Here is a 23,004-nt window from a genome sequence, read left to right on the forward strand (position 1 = left end):
AGAAAGTCTGCTAGAAGTTCAGATCAGAAATGGTGTTGTTGGCAAAGGGCTCTAGATTTATTGATACCATCAAATCGGAGATTTCCATGTGTGTAAGCACTACATGGTTAAAATAAAATATAAAAGCAGTGTACTATCCTTACTTGATATACACGGTGAAACTTAGCTAGCTCCTCCTAAAAGAAATTGTTCAGAGGGTAGCTATTTCCTTGGGGGACACAACAAATGCTCTTGAACTGTAAGCTGCGAAGAAGCTAGTGTCAGCTTCAATATGCATCAGTTGCTCAGACGTGCCTAAAACATGATCATGCAAGGCAGCCCTTTTAATGCTTTCTTCAATAAAATATTTATCTCAGCAATGTATGAGCATAAAGTGGAGGGAAAGGAAAAAGAAAACCAAGCAGACTTCAGAGCAATCAGCGGTCATTAGTAAGCCAGCACTTTGTCTCATAATGAGATTGCACAATTGGCTGTTTCCAGGTGGATGCACCGCATTTAAAAGCTTTTCAAGGGCTTTATAAAAATAGGTCAGGCAGTGTCTCCTTGACAATACTCTGCTTTTCTCTTTTTTGTTGCATTTTTGGCAAAATGAAGCTTTGTCAATACCAAAGCAGAAATTGCATTTCATATTACATAGAAAAACAGGTGCAAGTTCATGGGAGTCAATTATCAAACAAGGGGGACATGAAAATGCATTTAAAAAGAGGCAATCCTCCTGTCCTGATTTAAAAGAGATGCTACTACTAGAGCAGTTATGCGAGTTATAGGCTTATTGCTCAGGTGTTATCCTGTTCCTGATTATAAAGTACAGACTGCAAATAAACTCCATATAAGGCAACGTTAATGCATGTCAAATTTAGCAGATCTGTTTTATCATCTCCCCTGAAAAGTTAATTACATAAAATATATGCAAATAATTTTAAGAAACAGTTTCCGTTAGTTCCTCCTTACCATACCTGGGAATTGCCGCTTCTCCGGGTTGCGGGAGCGGCATGCCTCACTCCCCACCCACATCCCCATTAAAAATAACGTGTCCCATGAGGGCACAGGGATTGCCCAATCGCATCACACAAGGGGGTAGCCAGGGCCAGAAACGTCTCAAATATGTCGCTGACGTGGCAGAATTATAAGGCAGAATTGTCAGTTATTGATTTGACAGGTTTGGACATTGGATGCTACTGGCAATGTTCAATTCAGCAGCGTAGGCTTATTCTGGCCTAAGTCTTAGGAAGCCCCTTTGCCAAATAAATATGGAACCAACTGCAATACTGAGTGATCAGGCCTCCTGCAGAACCACTGCTCAGATGGCCAGTTAAAAAGGGAGACACTATAGTGAGTTGTACCAACTCCCTCTGTCTGGCACCTTGTGTCCTTAAAAAGTGGGGCACAGTATGTAGGGCAGCAATGAAGATACACACACCACAGGTAGTAGGTGGAAGCACAAATAAGCATAGTTCATGTATTCTGAGATTCTGGAAGAAGCAGCTAATTTGGACACTGCTCATACACACTTGCCAGAAGTCAAGAGAACTGAAGACAATTGCCAGTACAAATTTCATGTGTCAGGAATGTCCGAAGAAATGCAGGACTGCTGGCAATTCAGCAGGTGGGAAACAATGCAGCCTTTGTGGTCCACAGCATGATGTTATCTGAAACACCTATTACATGGTTCGTGTATCTGGCACAGGATGGACGTTACAATATTTTGAACATAAAAAAAGACACAAGCTAAGACAATTCACTGGGGACTTTACACATTACAAACTCGTGCTACAATCCTATGCATCAGCCTCCATCTCTTAAAACAATATAAAGAAGCTGAATAGGGAGTTTGACATATATTTCAGCCAAAATAAGGGAATACTACATAAGGTAAGGCCAAATCCTACACCTTTTGTATATTTAAATACTGTGCTGCACACATGCCTTAGTTGGGTATTAAGCCAATGTGAAAATCCCAAACAATAACAGCAGTGGCAGGTGTTTCATATACCCAAAACAAATAATTCTTTTGATGGGATATTTCCTTCTTCTACTCAATATACTTTTGTTAAAGAAACTCTTAAATTAGCACTAAGAGTGACGACATCTTAGGTCCTTTTGCTGAAATATATGTACTGTGCAGTTTACTTGAATTGACAATACAGGATAACAGTATAACAAAAAGGTTCTCACTTTACATAAAATACAACTCAAAATAGTACGGTGGTAAACGTGGAAATAGGATTAATAGCACTCCAGAATTCAGTTTATTATTGCAACTTGGGTAATATGGTCATATTAATGAAATGTAGTGGCATATGTCCAGTATTGAAATGTAAATACACTTGGCTTTGCTGGAAAACTGAATTTCCAACTCATAGCAGTGCTGTGCAGCCTCAGGCAAAGATGTAATAATCACATAAATCACATTAAGAGTAAAAAGCAGCAGGAAATTACTTCATTGAAAAGCTATTACTATTTGCATACGTAACTGCTTTTTGAATTGGCCAGCGATCCCTTGGTTATTTAGGCAAAACAGAAAAACAGCTGAACGAAAAAGATCTTATTTGTAACACGTGACATCTAGAACGGATAAAGTTACAATGAAGCAGATATAAGAAGACACAGATCTATGTGCTTGAAGGTCAAGGCCACTGACCGAGCATCTTTAATGCACTTACACAGTAAGCGTAAGTTTCTCTTATGTATCATAAGCATATTTTAATTTTTCGGGTCCCAGATCAACAGTGATTTATAAAGAACAACCATTACTGTCAATACAAAAGAAGGGTACAGCTGTGGGGGTCTGCTCCCTATGAAATACTATTACAGATAAGTTGTCCAGCATGTTAACCTTAGCGGGTTTCTATAGCGACAACCCATCAATGCCTGCTCATGTCATATGACATTTAAGTGCCCGGCAACAGTTAGAAATTAGGCAAAACCGTTGATGCCTAATTTGAGGCAGGGCCAGGGCATGGGGGAAGCTGTGCCAGGGGCATTAATACTCACCACCGTTTGCCCGGGGGGCCGGGCCGGATTGACTTAGGGGCTGATGGAGCTGCAGCTCCAGGCCCCTACCTTAAAATAGGCCCAGTCAGGACCGCATCTGCCCCTTAAGCCCGCCCCAACTGCGACGGGGTCCGCCACTCTTAGGAGTCGGGAAGCCCCCACCAGGGCCGGCCTTACGGGTCTGCGGCCGCACAGGGTTTAAATTAAAACATCGGGGGTTTTTTTGTTGTTTTTTTTACTTTATTTAACATCCTCCATGTTAAATAAAGTTTTTGTTAACTTTAACATGGAGGATGTTAAATAAAGTTAAAAAAACCCCCCGATGTTTTAATGTAAGCCCTGTGCGGCCGCAGACCCCTAAGGCCGGCCCTGGTGGGGGCTTCCCGGCCCCTTAGAGTGGCGGTCGCAGTTGCGGCGGGCTTAAGGGGCAGGTGCCCCTTATGCCCTGCGTTAATGCGGCCGTAGAGGCCGCATAGGCCCAGTTAGTCCGGTCCTGCCGCGGGCCCGGCCGCAGTTGCTGCTTGCTCCGGCAACAAGGTAAGTAGGGTGAGGGAGGGGGGTGCAGTGAGAAGGGGCAGAGGGGGGTTAGATAGTGAGAAATGGGGAACAGTGAGAAGGGGCAGATAAGATGGGGAGAGGGGGTAGTGTGAATGCGTATTAGAATGAATGAATTAATAAATGTGTGGATGATTTGTGAGACTGCATTAATGAATGTGTTAATGATTTGTGTGAATGAGTTAATGCAAAGATGGTACATGAAGGGTGGGCTTTAACAATAAATAAATATGGGCTGCTCGGGCTTAAATGCCAGGCCTATTTTTTGTCCCAGTCCGGGCCAGCTCACCACCTTACCCATTCAGCAACCACGCAAGTAGACAAGTACCACTTGAAGTAGAACACCAAGACAGGACATCATAATGCAACTCTTTATTTCAATACTTCACAAGGTGACAGCATGTAAACTGTGATTGAGGTATTTGGTGCAAAAGCGCAGACCCTGATTTATTTTCCAGCTACATATGCGGTCAGGGTAAGTACTGCAATCTCCCTAACAGGACCATGATCACCCCTGCCTACAAAAGCCAGTGTATATGTCTTTGCAAAATACAAAATAGGACATATAGAACAAATAGGCTCTTACCAAAACTCATCACTGGGAAAAGGGAAAAACTGTTCTGGAGCAGTTGCTGTAAGCAGGTAATGGCCTGTTTCTGTGAAATGTTCTACGTTGCAGCAGAATTTCCGTTTGTGTGTGTACAAATAGCATGCACAGGTGCAGTCAGTCACACAGGAAAGTTAGTCATTATAATCTAACCCCATCAGGACTCATAATAAAACGAAAACAGGTCACTAAACTGTAGGTGACTACGATGATTATTGCAAACTTGCATTCAATAGCACATGATGTATTCCAGGAGCAGATCAATAAACACCTTTGTTATGATGCAGAAGTATTTAAATGCAAGCTTACCACCAGATCACAGCTGTATTCAGTTCCATCTAATAAGGTCACCTTACATGGCACAGTCTTCAACTTTTTGGGGGATTTGAGAGGAATCTCTTTCTTTGGTTCTGCAGGCTTGGGAACATGTTCTTCCTTTCCAACATCACCTTCATTTTCTACTTTGTCTTCAACTACAGTTTGTGTCTCTTCCTCTTTGTTTTCTTCTTTAGCAGGCTATAAAGCAAAAAAAAACAAACTCTGCTTAAAATGTGTTATATTATATACAGTACTGTGCAAAAGTTTTAAGCAGATGAGAGAAAGTGCTGTAATTTAAGAATGATTTCTAAAATAGACATTTTTATATATAAGTAAATGAACACAAGAAAAATCTAAATCAAATTAATAGTAGGTGTGGCCTATGCCTTCAAAACAGCATCAATTCTAAGTATACTTGCACAAAGTCAAGGATTTTGTGTATAATTAGGTATATGATTAAACAACACATACAACAGGTGGTGGTGACCATCAATTTAATATGTAGGTTGAAACACAATCATAAACAGAAACAGCTGTGTATAAGGAATAAAACTGGGTGAGGAATAGCTGAACTCACTAAAAAAGGTGAGGTTGCTGAACACATTTTAATGTCAAAGTCATACACGATGGGAAGACTAAGCACAGCAACAAGACACAAGGTACTTATACTGCAGCAGCAAAGTCTCTCCCATACAGACATCTCCAGGTGGATAGGGATTTTGTCTAAGATCTTTTAAAGAAGCACAAAAAAAGGCAATGTTGAGAAGTGTAAACGCAGTGGTCGCGTCCATGGAAACTTAATTCAGTAGATGAAACACACAAATCATGCTTCCTTTCCTTGGCAATTGGAAGATTTTCAGCAGTACCATCAGCATTTGCAGAACGCAGTGGGAAACTACCATCTACCATCTGGAGAAGTCTGGTCAGATGTGATCTTCATGGAATACTTGCTACAAAAAAGACCATACTTCTGACATGCAAACAATGCCAAGCGCCTCAACTATTCATGGAAAAAATACAGCTGAGGTGCAGAAAATGGCAACAAGTGCTCTACACTGATGTAGCAAAAGGTAGTGTATTCCCAAAGGACTGGAGAGCTGTATAAGAATGCGTTTTTGCAGGCAACAGTGAAGCATGGAGGAGGTTCCTTTGATGTTTGGGGCTGCATTTCCTCAAATGGACTTGAGGATTTGGTTAGAATTAATCAACTACCCCAAACATACAGCCAGAGTCATTAAGAACTACCTTCAATGTAAAGAAGAACAAGGCGTCCTGAAGTGATGGCATGGCCCCATATATCCCTGATCTTAACATCATCAAGGGATTACACGAAGAGAGAGAGAGGGAACTGAGGTTGCCTAAATCAACAGAACTGTGGTTAGTTCTACAAGATGGTTAGAACTATCTACCTGCTGAGTTCGTTAAACTGTGTGCAAGCTTACATAGAATTGATGCTGTTTTGAAGGCAAAGGATGGTAACACAAAATTATGATTTAATTTAGATTTTTCTTCTGTTCAATCACTTAGCATTTTGTTTAGTTAAAAAAAAAAAACTATTAACATGTCCATTTTTTAAAGCATTCTTAGCTACAGCATTTGTTTACACCTTCCTTAAACATTTAGTAACCTTTCAAATTCCGGTTGTAGCTGTATAGTTCTAATACACATGATTTATTTTAAATTGTGTATTTAAAATCCACTGCGCGCGTTTATGTACACCACCCCCCCCTTTTGATGTTAGTGAAGACAGGGCTTTTTTGATATGCAACAATACAGTGTACCACCCCGTCACTAATGATAGACACCTTGCCGGCTCTCTCCTGCCCACCAGTGGAGGAGCAGGGCCGGTTGGGAACATCAAAAGCTCTGCTCATACAAAACTCTGTTTCAGTGCTCCCCCGTATCTCAGCACTTAATACCGTATATGCAGACACTGTGAGAGATGGCTAAAACAGAGGTCTGTAGGAACAGACCAATGACCAAATTAAGTATTTTTTTACAGCGGGAGGTGGGGCAGACGAGATGGACCGAATTGTTCTTATTGCGTCTTCAAATAGTAAATTTTTAAGCTTCTAAGGGAAAAGGATACATTCACCTACAAACATAGGATCACAGTATCCTTAAACATAAAACTGACAGGAAAAAAAAATATGTCTTAATACATCTAAAAAGATTGTTACTTGTATTATAAAAGGAGTGCTTATCATATACAGTAAATATTTTCTCAAGGAATTTTCTAGAGCCATGATGTCACAGCTGGTAACCTGTTACCTCATCTGTTTGTCTTTTGACAACAAATCTAGTCTAATACAATTGCCTGGTCAATAAAAACAGGAGGGTGTGTGTATTTCAAGATGTTACAAAGGAAAATATAGATATAAAAGTTACTGAACAACTGCAAAATTAATATATGGCAATAGATCAAAAACTTGTACACAACAATGAAACATACTTCATTCTCTATAGAAGGTGTACTGGTGTATATGTGAGACAGACACAATTACACAAATGAAGTGAGCTTCAAAATAAGTCTCATTTTAAGATGACATGCTTCAAAAGAAGCACTAATCTCAAAAATAAACATGTACAAAAGCCTTAATGTATGTCTCTTTACAACCTAACAATACAATGGCAGCTGCTGAGTTACCCCAGTGGTAACTATTTAGTGGTAAAATATATTTGTTTTATTACCACCTTTGCCAAATCTGTGTATCTGCCAAACTTACGTCAAGCCCAGCACAACCAAACTCAGGTAAGATACTTGCCAGGGGTCCTTACAAAAAGTTAGAAACCTTTTTATTACATTCTCAACATGGAAAAAATAAAATGAAGTCAGGTAGAGGGAGTTTCCCAGATATGAATTAAGCATGCATTGACCTTTGTGATTTGCCCAGCAAATCGTTAACTCACACCATGCTCGCCACTTGTTACCCAGATTATATCTTTGTAAAAACGGCTTTTAAACCAGTCACTTGTTACCTGTCATATAAGAATAGTATATATTAATATTACCTGTGTCTCTGCACTGCTAACAGATCGCTTCTCTTCCTTCTCTTCCAACTTTGTCTCAACAGGCTGATCTTCACCTGACTTAACACCTTCACTGTCATCTTCTTTAGCTGGCTCTACTGTTTCTTCTGCTTTGCTCTTGCCATCATCCTCCTGAGGCTCAGAAAAGCTTTGTGACTTTTGCTTCTTAAGCCATGGTGGTAAAAAACGAGAGATCCCTTTGCCTTCAGATGCCTCTCTCTCTTTCTTCTGTTTTCCAGGGCTTCTCTCTCCTACACTGGATGGGGACGAGGGTGACTTTGTTACAGTTTCTTCAGGGTTTTTGTTTTCTGGGCTTTCGTTTTTTTCTGCTGTGATTTCTTCTCCCTGTTGATCCTGCTCAATAGAGGTCCCTACGTGCTCATTTTGGACTTTAGGCTGTTCATTCTCATTTACTTCAACCTCCAGGGGAGCTTCAGTCGTCATGGTCGCAGATGATGCTAGAAACATAAGATACAATGTTAATCTTAGATATATAACATCATCCCATACATTTTACCTTATGCAATTTAGCCATATCATGACTGAAAAAACACAGCAGAGGTCTATAATTGTGTGTGTGAGCATGAGTAAGTGTGTGTGTAATTTGTGTGTTCACGCACCAGGGCCTGCGGTTTCTAGTTACGCCCCTGGATAACTACATGCATTGCGTATGCTCTACATAGTAATCCTTTTAATATTGTCTTGGGATTGACCATCAGCTTTGGAGTTGATAGCAGCTTTTATTTGCCTGCCCAGCAGAAGAGTTGTGTGTTTAGGTGTACAGACAAGACTCCCATTAATAAAAATACACCTAATTTTGATTGGCCTATGGACCCGACAGCTAGCATGCAGGGAAAAGAAACTTGATGCCTGGAGAGTCTCACATGAACCCCTCCTTTTTTGTCATATTATGTACTTCCACCTACATGGGCTGGTATGCAAGGTCTATGTGTGTGTGTGTGTGTGTATGTGTGTGTGTGTGTGTGTGTGTGTATGTGTGTATGTATAAGAACATTCGTTGAGTACATTTTTTAAGGGGATGAGGGTTTTACACAAAAAAAAATATTTTTGTTACTTTTTAGATTTGGTTTTGCATATACAGCTGAATAATTATAAACTTGTTTTAATATTATAACATGTGATCGAGGGCTCCGATTGCTTAACTTGTCTTGATCTGTTCAAACTAGATTTTTTTTTTAAATAAAGGAAAACACTACATCTGTATTATTGTAATATAAAAATGAGTGTTATCATTAAGGCTTTAGTATTCTAAAGCTTCTCTCTATGGTGAAAATCTAAGCAAACACAACATCCTATCCAGGGTCACGTGACTACTGCCCAATTACAATCTTGGCAGGCTTCCTGAGTGATTAGAGCAGTCCTCATTAGTAACGGCACCACAGGAGAGCATACCATGCATCATTGGGCATCTAGACACAGCCCTATTCAGCAATTAAAGAAAGTCATTGTCACACTTCATATGCTGGCCTTTCAGGCTGGTTAGGTTATTAGTTCAATAATTTTAATTTTTAATACTAGCGTAATCTAAAAGAGAAATGACCCAACATGAACTTTTCCACTTTCAAATGTATCTTAATATACAGAAAACTAAACACTGCTTATAAATCACACACACACATATATATATATATATATATATATATATATATATATATATATATATATATATATATGTGTGTGTGTGTGTGATTTATAAGCAGTGTTTAGTTTTCTGTATATTAAGATACATTTGAAAGTGGAAAAGTTCCATTAATATTTAATAAAGGGTCAGTCGGCTAACCATTTTCAAGCTTATATAACAAAGTCTTATTTTGACTTAAAATGCCCAATAAGACATAAAGGTTTATACACTAAATGGGCCACGCCGAGCCATGTTAGCAACCGTTTCGTGCTCGTCTCTCTCCTCCACACGCTTCGGTGTGGCACCAAATGCGGTGGTGGAAGCGGAGGGCCTCTGTCTCACAGCTCCATCGCACCTCTGGCACTTGATGCCAAGTGCCGGAACACAACAACATATCTCGGCACTCAGCATCAAGCGCCAGCGCCGTGTCGAAGCAGTCAGACAGAGGCCTTGCACTCCCACCACAGGACTTCAGCAAGGTAAGTGATTAAGAAAAGGGTAGGGATAGATAACAAGAATGGACAAATCCACTTTGTGTAATCTGGGCGCTGGGCTTGCCTTTGGGGCATGCAACCTGTGATCTATGCCTGCTATGTGGGTCAATGAATATATATGTGCATTTTTCACTTGATTGCACTTTTTATTCTAACATAAAAAAATTATAATTTATTGATCTGTGATGAATGTTCATGTTCTTATTAATTGCACACTCTGAAGGGCCAATCTTTTATAGTTTCTACTGTATATTCATGGTGTAGCTGGGCCTAGGCTCTGCCCTGGATAGGAACGTTTTAGTTATAATTCACTGAATTTGTTAAGCATGGTAAAGGGCTGCTTATATAAAAAGATGTATAAAACATCTCCTATAAAGACTGATCTGGCCCTGCATAATACATACTTTAACCGTGACTTTCACGAAGGATCAGGAGAAGCTCAAATAGGTTAGATTCTAAGAATATAGTGATGTTAGAGATAGTAAAGCGCAACTCTCCTACCAGCATGTCTGCCATCACGCTCAAGAATATACCCCGTGTAATCTATTTTTGGAAGCTGCTTATGCAATAATTTTTTTTTTTGTTTCTTTTTTTTTTTTTTTTTAAGTATCTGATCCCCATAATATGATTATGTTAAAATCACCTTCCTTGTACTTTCCTACCAATAAAACCGATGAGGGTCCTTTGTGCACAACTGCTAAGGGTACATTCATAGTAGGGGTACTAATCCGGTGCGTACAGAGGCGACTTAGCAGTCATTGTGAATGTCTGAAGGTAACCTTAAATAAATCACATTTGCCTCACGCCAAGCTAATGGAGACTTTCTCTATATATAAAAAAAAATAGAAAAAAAGAAAAGGATATGGACATATAGATAACTTTTGCTCATAGACCAGAGTCTGGCATGGCTACATAGTAATGCTTAGTGAAGCATGAAAGGTAATATTCCCCCATGATGACATTCTGAAAGGTTCACAGCAGGAACCATCTGAGATTAAAACACATGCTTCAAAGCTTGAAATTTTAATGGGAATGTCAAGGCATTTACAGATATAACTAGTTACAGATGTACCCAGTTAAAAAATTGTTTGGTCAGTTCAAAAAATTCTACCTTTTAAGACTACTTTATGCAATTAACATGAAGGTAGACAACAAGTTACACTGTGAACTTAGGTTGAGTTTGCCTTCAAAGTAGAGCCCTGCGCGGGACTGCTTTTTTAATCCCGTTCACATCATGTGACTCAGCTCTGTTCCTGGGCGGAGCAAGAGAAGAGATGCTGTGAGGGAGCAGCGCAAAGGCAGCCTCGTGGGACTGCGCGGGATTACCGGGACCCGCAGGTACAGTGTCTGACCGCCTGTGCCAGCAAGACCGCCCGCAATGCAGTCCTCTACTTCAAGGGACCCTCCAGCTCAACCAAAGAATGAAAGGTAAATAATTTGTAAGTACTTCATTATGTATCATAACCCGTAGTGTTGAATAATGGGAGTCCTTTCTGCATATGCCTGGGGGTTTCTGTAGAATCATTCTATGCATTTGCTATAGGGAAATTATTTAAAAGGATATATAATAAATTATATGTATTAAAGTGTATATGATGGTTGGAGTTCCCTTGAAATTACCATATCTGCTCGATTATAAGATGACCCCCCCAAAAATCTGAACATTTAGAAAAAAAGAAAAAGCCTGAATATAAGACTACCCTATAGGAAAAATGTTTTATTGGTAAAATATTAATTCACATGCAAACTAACTTTTCATATTTAATAAAAACTATGATGAGAAAAATGCATTTGTTTTTTTTTTTTGTTTTTTTTTTTAATTTGCCAACGTGCCCCCCCAGTTATGCACATCTGCCCCACGGCTTGCTACTTTGCCCCCCAGATATGCCTTATACCGTGATATGCCCCCCCAACTTACCGATGCATCCGTAAACTTGTCCCCCGTGCTCCAGACTCCCTAGGGTCAAGTGGGGCAGCCAGTGGGCTTCCACCTAGCACAGGAAGGTCACGTCATGCCGGTGTTCCTTCATAGAAGCCCCGGCGGAAGTGTCGAGTAGCAGCGGAGGTTGTCTGCGCGCATCGCGCAGACATTCACTGGCTGCCAGAGAGGAGGATCCAGGTCTCCTGCAGCCTTTTTAGGGGATCCTCCTCTCTGACAGCTGGTGAACGTCTGCGCGATGCGCGTAGACAACCTTCGCTGCTACCCGACACTTACGCCGGCGCTTCTATGGTGGAACACCGGAAGGTCATGCCACGCCGGCGCTCCATCATAGAAGCCTCAGAAGCCTGGATCTTAGTCTTATAGTCAGACCTCTATTTGAGGTCTGTTTATAAGAGAACCTTGAATATAAGCGATTGCGCTAAAAAAAAACCTAAAAAAAAAAACCCCCTGTCTTATAATCGAGCAAATACAGTATTTGCCACTCAGTGAGAGCCGAAACGTTGGACCTTCACTAAGCCTTAATAAACTTTATAAGAAGAAGACCCGCTGAGTGCATCAACTTTATTTGCATGCTGTATATACTTTTTGGATTGTTAGCACCCGGCATATTACAACTGTCTCCAGTCAAGTGAGTGTTACATACCATATCTTTTGTTATATATATTATACATACATACATACATACATACATACACACACACACACACCACAAAAGGAACACAGCATCCAGCCCAAGTCTGTTTCAAGCCTGTGAGAATATGCATATGGGTTGCAGATTTTGAATATTTCTGTTGTCAAATATAAAAAAGATATATATAAATATAATGTAGAATATAAGAATGTAGAACTTGCACATACACTAATTATTTTGCCTCAACAGCCATAGTTGTATATGTTGAGCTAGACCACTATAACTTAAGATGCATTCAGCTCTTGAAGTAAACTCAATTGTCCACACCTACAATAACATGTATACAATAAATTCAGAATTGCTTATGCTACTATTACTATTTGTATCCTTTATGTTATCAAACTATAACTCCACTATGATGTTGTAGCACCACAAACTTGTTGAATAAAATAGTATAGCCAGGAGCATATTATAGACAATCAATATATATATATGAAAACCACTACTAGAATTTGATATAATACTTCAGATCAAGTTAGTGGGAAATTAAAAGTAATTAAATAGAGTAGCAAGATCCACCGAATGGTATGGGGAGAAAATTATATATATACATACACACACATATACACATACTTGCATTGAGAATGAATTGCTGTACATGATTACTATTGCATCAATATTCAGGTGCACATGACCCTGTGCTACTAACAAGGTAGATGGGACCAACTGCAAGAGGGAGTGTTCTATGATCCAAGAGTCTGGTAAATATGTGTTCTACAAACTAAGATGTGTTTGTGGTTCAATGTGAGGTGTATTTTAGAGTGCTTTTTATTTGGCCAATAATAACGTGTGCATCAGTGTGGCTGGGTGTGGTCAGTCTGGATTTGCCTCAGTGGGACTTTCTGTACAACTGCAGTTCACACTCATCAAAAGGTCCCTCTTTGGGGAAAAGAATCCCCATTTGTAAACCCATGGAGGTACGTAAAGGAAACTGAATCTCCAGCCCCAGTGGAAAACATTTTTAGGTAAGGTAATAAACATAAAATAAATATGTATTAAATGCATGCGCCAGTTCTCAAGTTGTGGACAACTAGAGGCTGTTCAAGGTGAATCTCAACATTGGTTATTGCATAATGGTAGAATGGGTAAGCAAAGGGACACATAAGGGACATGGTCCTTGAGGTTCTATACCTATCTAAAGGGATTTCCCTGTACAAAATGTTTCAAACAAGAACTTCTGGCACACATTATGCTAAAGCCTGAAATGGGTAACGTGACACTACTGATGATACACAGAGATGAAACGTCAATCAACATCAATGGCAGCAGAAATATTTATTTAATGGCTACTGTGCACTGTCTGTAGTACTTTTTCCCATAGTCAAAATAATAACACTTCCAAAGTTAATTGAGCAAAGTTTTTTTTCCGGCTACAGCCTGGATCTGTTATTGTTATTCTTACAATGTAAGCCATAAAAAGACACATGCCAAAGTCAATCAGTTTCTCTCACTAGAACAATTCTATCAATTTTATACAATAAATGTTGAAGACCATTGTATACAAAAAAAAAAGGAAAAACGCTAATGAAGATTATATAGAACAGAATATACAACTACCAAATTAAAAAAAAACCCTTAAAGATACAGAGAAATAATGTAAGTAAACCAAGCATTTCCATGGAACAGTACACAGGTATACAAATAGGTTCTGTGAAGAGACATCTTCAACTACAGCATAAGTAGCTCACTGAGATAAATGGGTATCTCAAGATGCAACATACATTCTACATTCTCAATTGCAGAGGTCACACAAGCTTTGAAGATCCTGCTAGTCTTGTATAATTTTTCTTCTCACGGTCTTCATGTTTGTCTTTAGAGGGCAAGGCCTGGGAGATCACAATAGGAGGGCTTACATGAAGACCCAGGAGGCTTTGGATAAGTAAAGGGCCTCAAACAATTGACCAATGTTGAGGAAGGGGCTTTGATGGCCACTGAAGTGCAATTCTTTTAGGAGATGCTACCAAAACAGAACATGAGAAATGTTTCACAACGTCTCAGACAGGATGGGAAATCACTGGATGAAACCAGAGACACCAAGTGACGGTAGGAGAGTAAAGACCAACATAGAGCTCACAACGAAGGAAACTCAACAAAGATTGCAACAATATGGTGAACCAATACAGAATATAATTATTAAAAGGAGAAAATGACCCAGGTTTCGTCCCAAAGGGACTGTACCACAGAATGTGAACAAAAAGGAGAGAGACAAGAGAAAAGTAGACCACACAAATAATGGGTGGAAGAGTATAGATCAGGAAAAAGTAAGTAATCAATGCTTGAGTATGTGGATTGGCTAAAAACACTGCATATTTGTAATTTTGGTTTAAACCTTGTTAGCTTGAATTGCACAAATTCTATTCAACAGACGCTCTGTGGACATTCATTCCTTTCCATGGCCTCTGTCATGTCAGAGAACAGCTTCTCATCTATATTAAATTATTAATAAATGTGCACCACATGAAAAGACAGAGGTACTTATGAAAAGATACAAAACACTGTCAAAATATGTTTAGCGGTTTGATTTAACGCCTGCCTCACTAAATCTACCTTAGTAGTTCCAAATAAGAAAAATAAAAAAAACTCATTACATGAACATTTGTGGGGAAAAATAAAAAAATGCAAAGACTACTATATAGAAGGATCACCAATGATTCAATACGTGAATTATTTTGTCAGTGAAATGAAAAAAAAATCCTAAACAAATAAATATTCTCTGGCAGAATCACAGTAAAATAATGCAAACTCACAAAACTTCCATTCTCCCAAAACTAGGAACCGTTTTAAAACTAAACTGATCTGGCAACATTTATATAGCATAGACATAATGCATAGAAAAAAATATGCAAAGCCATTAAAAAGGTCAATTCTCTTAATAACCTATATTTGACTTGAAGAAGTACATAAACACCACTAAGTATATCTAATAAATAACAAAAAACAAAGGGATGCATAAAAAAAAAAAATCCGCTCACCCATGGGTCAAAGTGCAGATTATTGGGTGATCCAGAAAAAGCACAAATAAGCACACACTATAGGATCTATGGCAACTTAACATTCACACACCCAATAAATAAAATTAAACAGATTCCATTCATACATAAACATTCAGGCAATCAACGCAAAAACTATTAAAAGCAATGTTACCAGAAGGAGAAGGTATACTGGTTAATTACACTTGACCATAGTATACAGGAGCTTAGAAAAAATATTAGAATCAATTAAATGTGTGACAAGAAACATATTGGTATTTACAAGACAGCAAATTACGTATAAGAAATCGTAGAGCACACAATAAGATAATTCTACCTATTGCATTCGACAATTTGCTGGCCCACAGAAGTCAGCTTTATCCGTATTCTGTACTTTGCAGCCTGCTGAACACTGTCACAGTAATTAGATGTCTGTGGCTAAGCAAAGCAAATCCCATAGAGGCTGAATGGGATGCTTAGTGAACAAGACAGACCCCACCCAAACACTGACATTGCTGGAAACAGAGGAGGAGGAAGAGAACATGGAAATTCGAAAGGGCAGCTGAGAATTACTTTAGACTCACAATAATTCAGGGGTGGAGGATAGAATCTTGGAGAACATTGAAATGATTCAATAGAAGAAAATAATTTGGTGTGGGGGGGTCAGATTCTAATGGAGAAAAATATTTCCCATTAATGAGAATAAGTTTTTCAGAACAGAAATAGCAAAAGCACATTTTGGTCTGGAAGCAGCGAGAATATAACGCAAGCTACTTCTGTAGCTGGACTATGGATTTGATTCTCAGGATTAAACATCAGAAAGGTTAAAAGGAACACTAATTAAAAAAAAAAACAAAAAAATAAAACACGTACATTTATAATATCTTGGGAACTTTTACAACATGTTTAAACTATACTTTGTTTTACTTCCTTAAGTCAACTTTTTTGGGCAGTGAACACTTTGGACAGTTAGAGCAGTTATGTAAAAGACTGTAAAACCACCCCATGTATGCATCTGTCAATAAAGAGTCGTCCTGTCATGTATCTTAGTAAGGCATTTTGTAAGCAAATTATGAAAATCATCTTAAGGCTTATTAATTTATTTATTTTTTAAATAATCATTTTTCATCAGAATTCTACAATCCTCCTGTACCCTTTTTTTTTTTCATTCTTTCTCATTCAAAACCCTTGTGCTACAAAAAGGGTGGAAACTCCATAGATTAAAACACAAGTTTGGAAGACAGTTCAGCATTTCAATTCCATGATATACACTGAGTGGACCCAGCACCGTGAGCCCAGTGAGGCTGGAATGCATATTATGCATAGTTAATGGGACAGGAGATTTGGGAGATATCTTGAGCAAAATATCAATGGTGTCATTATTTATTATGGAGGGCCAGCTCAGCCCTTCTTATTGGAGAAACTTTCTGTGGTTGTCCCTTTATGATCCACAGCCAAAGCAGGAGTGGCAATAACCTCAAGGCTCAAGATGCAGATGGACGCTTATATTTATAGCTACAGTTAAATCCTATATTATGCTATAAATGATGCCGAAAACAATCAATGCCAATGTTCAAGGTAACAGAACGACATCGAACTATTCACAATAAACAAAACTAATCAGCTACTAACTGGTAAATGTTGCACAAAAGTCCACCTTGTTCATTTCATTATTTGACCCCAAATAAATAAATAAAAAATTCTTAATAGGTAGGTAAAAGAGGCATAGCCTTTGCTGAAAACGTGCAGTAAAGGCAACAAGTGGGTTGAAATCCATTATATACTATTGAACTGTTGCTAGTGAAAATTAAGTTAGAAATGAAACTATTTACTTTGATTAGTGCTGCAAAGTAAATTGAAAGAAAGGTGTGAGGCCCTATAAATTATCTTTTTTAGACCAATAACAATTATAACTTGATTAAATACTCTATTAGCAGGCCATTTTAAGAGTGGACACACTTTTATGTCTTTTTTTAACTGTCGAGTAAGAGGCTGTAATGTTTGAGAGTTTGCATATAAAATACTCAGACCAAAAAGTAATGTCAAAAGGGAGACAGCTAATTCCCAAGATAGAACAGTGAGTTTTGGGGGATGACCACTACTTAGAAGCGCTTGGTTGGTGTCATGCAACTTTCACTTTCCGATTAGTGATCAAATGGATAATTTCTCTCGGCAAACGGGGAGCTTCCAGAACATGGGGCGTTGAATACTTACGAATGCATATTTTACTTTCATTCTTCTTAAAGTTTTACCAGGAAAAAAAAAAAAATTTATGTTTTAAAATAATATACACAATAGAAATTGTATTTGTATCAATGTATGATTCGTATCAATGTATCATTTGTAGTTATCGGAGAACAGGAAATGCATTCATCAGATTACCAAGAAACTTAAAAACAGAAATTACAAAAGGTTAATAACACCCTAAATTAACTTCTCAACATCACAAGGATCATCATTACAGTTGCCCCTTGTGACATCTGTACAAAATCATGTGAATTCATTACTTATCTAGAGATTGTGATCAAAGCAGGAAGGGTCTAATTATGACTGTATCATCAACATTTCAAAGAGGTCATGATGCCAAATCATTGTTGAGGCCATTACATTTTATAATGCACATAGAATTCATTTTCCATGGCTGAGTGCATTATACTGACCGTAATGTCTATGTACAAATACTTTTAGTACAGCTGAATGTCAAAACCCTTTCTAGAAGTAACTTCTTAGTCATGTAAAATATAACAGTACTCATGATTAATTATGTAACACAAATCAAAGGTATGTATAAAACTAGAACTGCTAAAGTTTGTTTAATATGTTAAGGTAAGTGCACAAATCCACCATCATAAAGTGATGCTTAACACTGGGCAATCACAAAACATTTTATTATATAAATTGCAAAAGCAACATTGCGGAAAACACAACACGTGTGACAGAGACTCAAATAGCACAAATCGAGGTTATGTATAAAATATCATGTGGCAATCTGCAGCATCCAATGGAGAATACAGGACATTTTCATTAGTTACTATAGTGCCAAGATCACATTTCAAGCTTTGCATCAGAATTTACTTGTTATACAAATGTGTATAAAATGTATTTCCAATTTATTTCATTTCAATTAGGTCCAATTCCAGTGTCTAATGTTCATCACACAGCAAAGAGCAAAGTAAGTACCGGTACCATGTTCCCAATATTATGATATAAAACCAACACAGGCTGTAGCTTAGACTCGTGAAAGGGAGTCTACTCACTAAAGCGATAGTGGTCAGGGAGTTTGCAGGACAGTTGTGGATGAGCTGCTATACTTCACTATACAATTGGAAATACATTTGAAGGTCCACGTATAGTGAGCTGTAGGAAGAGCTTGGTTGGCCCTGTTTAACATATAGTTAAATCAGGGACATTTCTCCAAAGTCTCCTCACCCACTTAATTACGCACTATCCAGTGCCATTTAAATCCTTTGCCAAGGATGGCCCTTTAAAAATGAATAGTGAAGTGAGAGAGTTACAACCAAAACTCCCCCCTGATGAATAGACTCCAAAGCCTTCTGATTTATATCCACCATGTTTTCCTAATTTCCAGGAAACATTGGCATTATTCACTAAAAGGTAAATATACAGGTGGATTGAGTGGAAATAAACCATCCACCTCCCAAACAACAGGGCCAACTCCATAGGTTGCCAGAAGATTGCATACCATAATAGAACCCTTCCAGTCCAAAATTCCTACAAAACCTACAAACTACCGTATATGAGGAGGCCAAAGCAATTACTGGATGTAGACTGATTCTATTACCTACACAACTCAATTTAACCCTAGATCTGAAGCAAAAACAACCAGGCTCATCAGCTGAGGTACAGCAAGCACATAAAATTGAGTAAATCTTTATACTATTTAAAATACCATCCCATAGAGAAGCCTGAATTATTTTGGAATGTTAATGACTTTTTAGTAACCAAGTACAAAAATAAAGTTTAGTTAACACAGCAAGAGACAAACAGCAGTCCAGGACAGGTTGTACTGATGTGTTGAATTTACACCTTTCCCATTAAAGGTACAAAAAAAATTGTAATTACCGGTAATATACATACTGTCAAAATTCAAGTAATTTAACAGTTCTGAAGTATTCTGTTATTAAAAAAAATGTTTGGGCGCATCTTAAAGAGATTGATTTTTCATTCACAACCTAAACCAGCAAAGTCAGGAACAAATGTGTAGACTATTCACAGGTAGCTCTGTACAATTGTGTAACTAGAACTCTCAGTAGCCTATAGGTGTCAAGCATGCAGCTGTCTGATCACATGCTATATTGTTACATCAGCCTTGATGGAGGGTAGGGTCACTAGGCAGTGGCCCACTGGGCATTTGATTGGCATGCTGTATGGCCAGCTTGGGCCTGATGCTTGGCCAACCTCTTTAAAGAAAATGTCTAAACCATTTCACAATGCAGAAGGTCCACTTTTTGGCTGATATGCAGAGACAAAGTGGCAATAAATCCTGGTAGGTAATCCCATTAAGGAGGGATTGAAACATCATATTTGATAGTTCTTTATTAATACACACAGAATGAAGGGAGAGTTGGGAAAAGTTTGCAGGAGAGTTGTAACTGCTACTCTCTTGGTTCACTGTTTATGAACTGACTTTGTATAATTCATTATTCAATGGATGAGGAGACCAAAAACTAATCTCAGTGAAATACCTATGCATTACACATTAGGCAACCAAGTTCATTCTGCAGCAGAAGTACACTGGGGTTGGACTTTCATAATACAAGTCAAGTATTCAAAACACCAACTCTTCTGTCAACCCTCCTTTACTGACCATGTGTTACCAAGGATATATTACAATAAACAACCATATTAAACATTGGCAAGTCATAGCATTAAATAATTTTAAAAAAATCTTACTCAAAATGTCAACATATTTTAGAATGGGCACCAAGAAAGAGCACAATTATTTTTTGTGTAAAGCAAATACCACAATAGGTATCCATGGTCATTTAAAGTAAGCCAGCCTTCAATTCCTAGAGACAAGGCAGTGTTACTCAATATCTAAGGGAAGTGAGTCCATGTTGATTAAACCCATGAGAATTTTTTTTTTATTTTTTTTTTATATAGGAGCATACTATGATTTTTTTAAATGCTATTTGAGGATACTGACCTTAATTTGGTAAGGTGCTTTGTATAGCAACATTGACAGACTTTGTACGAAGCAATTAATACCTTTGATGGCTCAGAGCGTACAACATGCCACAGAAGAGAACACAACATTCATATCTGCAAGAGATTGGTTTTCATATGAACCAAATATACTGCAGTTTTTAATGTTATAATCTAAATCCATGCAATCCATAAAGCAAGACTATTATTATTTGTATATATCATTTATGTAGCACTATAACAAGCAGGAGCCTAGCTTAATATCCTCAGCTGGATGCAATCATCTGGTGGAAATCAATCCGAATATGCACTGGGCCTCACCATCAGATGATATTTTTGATAATCCCAATGATGGGTGTCTTACTTCAGAACCATGGTAGGCACAATGGGACTTATTTATAAAGAGCAGCTGTTGTGAAAAGTTTTAAAAGCTGTTTTATCACTGTCAACCAATGCAGTGAAGTGCTGATTGGACCATTCCATGAGTTACTAGGTAATAGTCCACGAGCAGGGCCCTCGTTACCTACCATTCTTGCCAGGGATTGTGTATGAAAAGTATAGGACTAGTTGGCAAGCTCATTCTCCTCAACTTCTGCTGTGTCCTTGTGTATTTTTGTAACTGGCTCATCTTTAAATTGTACAGCACTGCGTAATATGTTGCCACTTAATAAAGAATAATAATTTTCCAGGCTTTTGCACTATTCAATAACATATTTCCATAAAATCTTTATAAAATATCCCACAGTAGATCACATCTCATTAAACATCACACATTACAGAATCTTAATTATTTTTCTATCAAAAGATGCTAAACCTCATCTTGGTACACACCGAGTTACTGAAAGAATGAGGCCTGTGATCATCATCTAATTAATTGCCATCAATCACCACTGTTTATCGTCAAAGCACAATTCCCCATTTTATCTTATCATTGGCGCAACCAACCATATTCAGTTCATGAACAGTGCAGTGGCCACTGGAGACTTCAATAACAAGCACAGAAAGGCATTAGTGGGCCATCTCATCTGCTAACTGCCAATGACAGTGTCAGGCCCCATTCAGACTGCTTCTCTCTAGTTTCCCCTGTCTCGCTACAGTTCCCCTTTTGCTGTAATCCAGTCCCGGCTTTTCGTGTGCTCTGCCATTTACTTCTGATACTTTGTTTCAGTCCTGCTCTTAGCTTCAGCTTCTGTTTCCTTTATAAGGTGTGCTCCACCCGTTTGTTATGTTTGTCTCAGTCAGCAGTCTAATTCAGTAGTCAGGGTTTAGTGCTAGGACCCACCAAATATTGGAGTACTTTGGCGTAGCGGTGGGCTAAGCATACTATGGCCATAAGATGCGACTAAATCGACAATTGTTATTATATAGTCCTAGGCTAGTCCTGTATTTATTTGCACCTTTGCCCTCTTTTCCCTGAATCATCTGAGGATCTCGGTTCCTCTCCCCATGTCACAGTTTAAGATATCCTATCCTTGCTTAAAGGAGAAGCGTTTGAGGATCTCGGCTCCTCACTCCATCCGCTGTGTTCCTTGCCTTGTCCCCTGTCCTTTTTTGTGTCCTGCACCATGTATGTTTTGTCTGGCTATGTTTCTTACTTGGTCTCCCTGTTCCTTGCTCTGTCCCCCTTGCTTGCTATGGTTCTGCTGTTACTCTGCTTTGCTTCCCTACTCCCAGTTTGCAGCATCCTGCACATTCGTCTCTAGAGCCATGTCTCATGCCTGCTCCAGGTTGCCTGCAGGACAACATCTGCTGCTATGTCAGGGCCCTGGTATGTGGCCGCACAACCCTAGGTGCTCAACACCCTGGAGAGAGCAGTCGCCCTGAACCAGACCCTGTCCAACTCTGTTACTGCGCAATAACTCCTGAATTCCATCATTGGGCGCTCTGGGTCATTACAGTCGTCTGCATGGACCAAGTCCCCTGACAGACAGCTTTTTATCTTAAAATCGTTATCTTGTCCACCTGTCTTTAATCAAATCCAACAGTCAATCTACTAAAGCTTAAACTACTGGAAAAAAAAAAGCCGGTTCAGTGCAGTTTGTCGTGTATGGGGCTGCGTAGCCGCAGATCATTAAGGGTGCCCATGCTGACCCCTGTCCACAATGGGCACATGAGCATAAGAACTGGACCACAGAGCAATTGAAAAAGGTGGCCTGGTCTGATAAATCATGTTTTCTTTTACATCACGTGGATGCCCGGCTGCATGTGTGTCATTACCTGGAGAACACATGGCACCAGGATGCATCTATAGAGGCCCCACCTCGCAACTTGCTGGACTTAAAAGATCTGCTGTCAACATCTTGGTGCCAGATACCACCGGACACCTTCAGAGGGCTAGAGGACAGGTCAGGGCTGTTTTGGCAGCAAAAGGGGACCTACACAATTTAAGGCAGGTGATCATAATGTTATGGCTGATCGGTGTATATGTAATGTCATAAAAGGTTACTTAATCTCAGTCACTAATCATAAAAAGGTCCTAGCCTCAGTAAATGCATTTAAAGAACAGATGTGGCTGGATACCTGCTTTCCCAAGTATCCCCTCCCATCTCACAGGAACAGGCCTTTTTAGTATACTTTATGTTCTGTTCCAGAAGAG

The 23,004-nt window shown here is 38.9% G+C and overlaps 1 protein-coding gene across 1 annotated transcript in view; it reads right to left on the reverse strand.

Annotated features, from left to right (window-relative positions):
- Positions 1 to 7,948, reverse strand: part of LOC149284805 (protein 4.1-like) — a 54,352-nt gene extending 46,404 nt beyond the window's left edge. Inside the window, exons 1-2 of the mRNA XM_089496218.1 lie at positions 7,487 to 7,948; positions 4,466 to 4,672 (exon numbers count right to left, since the gene is read on the reverse strand). Of these exons, the coding sequence (XP_089352344.1) occupies positions 4,466 to 4,672; positions 7,487 to 7,948 (669 nt within the window). The remainder of the gene's footprint in view (positions 1 to 4,465; positions 4,673 to 7,486) is intronic.
- Positions 7,949 to 23,004: the final 15,056 nt, after the last annotated feature.

The sequence above is a fragment of the Sceloporus occidentalis genome, unplaced genomic scaffold, assembly GCF_023333645.1.
Source record: "Sceloporus occidentalis isolate IW3139 unplaced genomic scaffold, rSceOcc1.0.p SCAF_88, whole genome shotgun sequence".
Lineage (NCBI taxonomy): Eukaryota > Metazoa > Chordata > Lepidosauria > Squamata > Phrynosomatidae > Sceloporus > Sceloporus occidentalis.